The following is a 4,152-nucleotide window of genomic DNA, read 5'->3' as shown; positions in this document are numbered from 1 at the left end:
TAATATCAAAATTTAACGTTCTCGATGATTTTTCAAAATAAAATAATTTCTTTTTTACGTTTTAACGACATTCAATTAGCTAGAGATTACTGGGTAGGGAAAGTTATGAAACTTAGAGCCAAGTGAGAGCAAGGATGTGAAGTAAACAGATCGGAAAACTAGAAGTGGCAGGGTCATTAGAACAGGCTTAATATCGTGCGGGCTTAATTTTTGCCTTCTGATAATGAGGGTCGAGCTTAGGCAGAATAACTACGAATCACTCGAGTTCACTATCATGTGTCCTTGATAAAGGTAGACGTATCTATCTTTACCGTGACAACCGGCTGTCACGGTAAAGATGCCGGTTGTCACGGTAAAGATAGATACGTCTACCTTTATCAAGGACACATGATAGTGAACTCGAGTGATTCGTAGTTATTCTGCCTAAGCTCGACCCTCATTATCAGAAGGCAAAAATTAAGCCCGCACGATATTAAGCCTGTTCTAATGACCCTGCCACTTCTAGTTTTCCGATCTGTTTACTTCACATCCTTGCTCTCACTTGGCTCTAAGTTTCATAACTTTCCCTACCCAGTAATCTCTAGCTAATTGAATGTCGTTAAAACGTAAAAAAGAAAATGTGACTAACATAGTCGAAATAAAAAAAGGTAAAATAATTTCTCTGAGGTTAATGTATCCTCATTTATTAGTAGATATTCTTGTATTGCCCTGTAATTGGCTTTGCATAATTTTTCTTTTTAATTAAATTGGAATAGGAAAATTTCTTGGTGATAGATTTTTTTAAATTAATGTCGATCTTTATTAATGTTTCTAGTGCTTTTTCCATATGTTTTTTTTTGTATTGTTAAATTTATTGTTTTATGTCTAATGTATGTGCATTCTAGATCTGATCTAGACTTGCAAGCGATTTTTTTGCCTTCTTAAACGCTTGGCGCTTGACGTATCTTGTGTACGTTTGGTAGATGGTAAATATTAATTGTATGGAGCAAATGGTCAGTAATAACCAGTATTTCGTATCTTGGTTATCCTGCCAATTTGCGTGCTGTTCTAAGCTATTGATAATATTTATTTGCGGATCTCCGCTTACTGTTGGGGATTTACTTGTTCTAGACCCCATTTTTTCGAACTTTAATATATAGTAATTTAGTATCTAATAATTAAAATTTAATATACAGTATATAATAATTTAATATCCACCTGTGATATATGCTTTTAGGGTTATTGGGCGGATACTTCAGTTGATAATTTTATTTTTATAGACAATTTTAGCCTGTATTTTAGTTAAAACCTGTTTACTGTTTGATTGTGTAGTGCATAAATTAGGTTTTGGTTAAGTAGATCATACTGTATGATACTGAGGCATAAATCTAGACAATCGATACTATATAGTAATCAAATAACAACCTTTGTATAGCTGCACTTGGTTGGCTTTGACAGGCTAGTTTTTGTTCTATTTTAATTTAAAGACAATCGGAACGGAACTTCCTCATGGTGTTATTCGGGTGGATAGATAACTGTTATTTGTGTGAATTCTTCTGGATTTCTTGTCACTTGTCACTAATTTGAGTTCATTCTAACGTTTACTAGTATACAGTAACAGCTGCTTCACTTCCTCATGGTGTTATTCGGTTGGATAGTTAACTATTATTTGTGTGAATTCTTCTGGATTTCTTGTCACTAATTTGAGTTCGTTCTAACGATTACTAGTGGGTGTTAGACGTCCATTTTCACTTCATATTTCGAGTTCTTCAGTGGGGTGGTTTTTTTTTGACAGCACCAGTGGATGGGGCACTTTTATAGGTAGCTTTGGTGGCACGCTGCTTACGCGGAGCCTTACCTCCAGTAGATTTACGAGCTGTCCGTTTAGTACGGGCTATTGTCTAAGAAATGTACCGGTGAATTGAAGAACTTTTTGCAGGTTAGTAATCCAATAAATCGAGAGCGACGAAAATTCACTATCACTTGTGCTGCCTTCATTTTACTTTTCACGGTCGCCATTTTGGATATTTGATAATTTAAAAAAAGGTTGTTCCCTTGTTGGTAGTCTTTCTTAATCTGCTTTATTCAATTTAAAAATCTTACTAGCTAACCTGACTTAAACTATTCTATGTACATCAAAATGGGAGGAGTCAGTTACAATTTCAAAGTACATAATTATGTACGGGTAGCGTAAAAAAGGGAAAACAAATCAATGAATAAGTATGGGTGCCTTGGTTGCTATCGGTGCTTTTGTTTGAATACACTGTTTATTTGTCGCCTCTGCATAATAATGACCTAGTGAGAATGTTGCTATAACAAGTGGTGCGACCCAGAATGGTTTAACTGGAATGCGCCCATCTGGTTATGCAAGTTGGATTTGAAAACGATCGTTCAAGTAATTTACGATCTGTGGGAAAATATGAGTGTGGCCTCGTTTCAAGTGGCCTGACTAAAGGATATGTTAAATTTGGTTTTTATGACCTGTGACCTGAGAAGGATTCACATTGGTGCATGTAGGGATTGGTTTTGTGGGAATAATTTGTGATGCTAGAAAGTAAGTCCGTTACAGTCCCTTCCTAACACTGTGAAGCTTATGTATGAGGGAATTGGCTTGGTCACACGCATTATCACCACACGAACACCGTTAGGGATGTCCGGGAAAAAAATCCTCCATGTATCATGTGTAACGGAGTCTACTTCTCCATATTTTTGCAAGGATTTTTTAATCACGCTGTCAGAGGTACGCGTAACCAAATCATAGACACGAACTTCTACTTCGCCGTTCTCGATGTATACGGGAATGCTATATTTAACATTGCCGCATTCGGCGGTGTGCTGCATGTTGTTTTGCGAGGCGAATGACTCAGCTTGGTTAATGTTGTTGAACGAAATCAGCACGCAATGTTTGATATGATGCCTTTGTAGGGTTTTCACTTCATCCAGATTGAGTTCCATCTGCACTTTTAATAACTGTTCCACTTCCCGAATGGCTGGTCTTACGGGGCATTTCGAAAAATCAACAGCAACACAGTTCGGCCGCATCTGGGTTGCTTTTTGCTGGGCACCGACACTCATCACTAAATCGCACAGTAGGTATAGGCTATTGTTATATGGAATGCTTGTGCGATAGGCACCGATTGATTTTTAGGTAGAATTGACTGTTTCATTTGCGCGGGACAATTTTTGCTTCTGCTCAGGGCGAGATGCGAAGACACACTGACCGCCAATTGCTGGTCGAAAGGAAGTGGGAACAATCTGCGAATCGGTCGTATGTATGCTCCACTTCTTGTTTTGATGGTTGCAACACGAATGATTTCATCATCGCCGGGTTGAACTGCTTCGATCCTTGCTAGTGGCCAAACGAAGGAAGGTTTTCCATCCTACTGCAGCAATACCATTTGGCCAACACGAATGTCCACCGGAGAACTGGATTTCTACCACTGCTGATTGAGCTCGGTAAGATATTCCTTTCGCCAACGTTGCCAGTGATGTTGAATCAGTTGTTGCAACTGCTGATAGTGCCGCAATCGGTTTGTTGGTATTTCGGTGTACTGAGGGTCCGGAAGGGTTAAAAGTGGCCCGCCAGTCAGGAAATGGCCGGGTGTTAGTGCGTCTAATTCGGTCGGGTCATCGGATAGTGGCGTTAGTGGGCGAGTGTTCATGTTTTCCTCGATCTGGTAGAGAACAGTGACCATGTCCTCGTATGATAGTTTTCGGCTGCCGATTGTTTTTACCAGAGAGAACTTTGCTATCTTAACAGCTGCTTCCCAGAGGCCGCCGAAATTTGGAGCTCGAGGTGGAATGAACCGCCAAGTGATTCCTTTGCTGCTGCATTCATTGATTATTTTTTCCTTGTTGTGTTTGATGCTGAATAGGCGATGCATTTCCGTGAGTGTTGTTTTTGCTTCCTTAAAATTTGTACCATCATCAGAATGGATTTCCGTTGGCAAACCGCACCGGGCGTCGTAGTGCGGCAATGAATGCGTCCGTTGACAAATCGCACGCGAGTTCCAGGTGAGTGGCCTTGGTAGCGAAGCAAACAAACACAGCAATAAAAACTTTTTGAGGGGCTGCTCGTCGATGGACAGATTTTAAATATATTGGGCCACAGTAATCGACACCGGTGATTGAGAATGGTCGACTAGGGACAATGCGTGCCTTGGGAAGCTGTCC

The 4,152-nt window shown here is 39.8% G+C and overlaps 1 protein-coding gene across 1 annotated transcript; it reads right to left on the bottom strand.

Moving 5' to 3' along the window:
- Positions 1-3,413: 3,413 nt before the first annotated feature.
- On the bottom strand, positions 3,414-3,863 carry LOC131680294 (uncharacterized). The gene has a single exon (XM_058961017.1). It carries the CDS (start codon positions 3,861-3,863, stop codon positions 3,414-3,416), a length of 450 nt encoding a protein of 149 aa, XP_058817000.1.
- Positions 3,864-4,152: the final 289 nt, after the last annotated feature.

This window comes from Topomyia yanbarensis, chromosome 2, assembly GCF_030247195.1.
Source record: "Topomyia yanbarensis strain Yona2022 chromosome 2, ASM3024719v1, whole genome shotgun sequence".
Lineage (NCBI taxonomy): Eukaryota > Metazoa > Arthropoda > Insecta > Diptera > Culicidae > Topomyia > Topomyia yanbarensis.
Note: the sequence above shows the minus strand (reverse complement) of the source record. Positions and strands in the feature narration are given on the sequence as shown.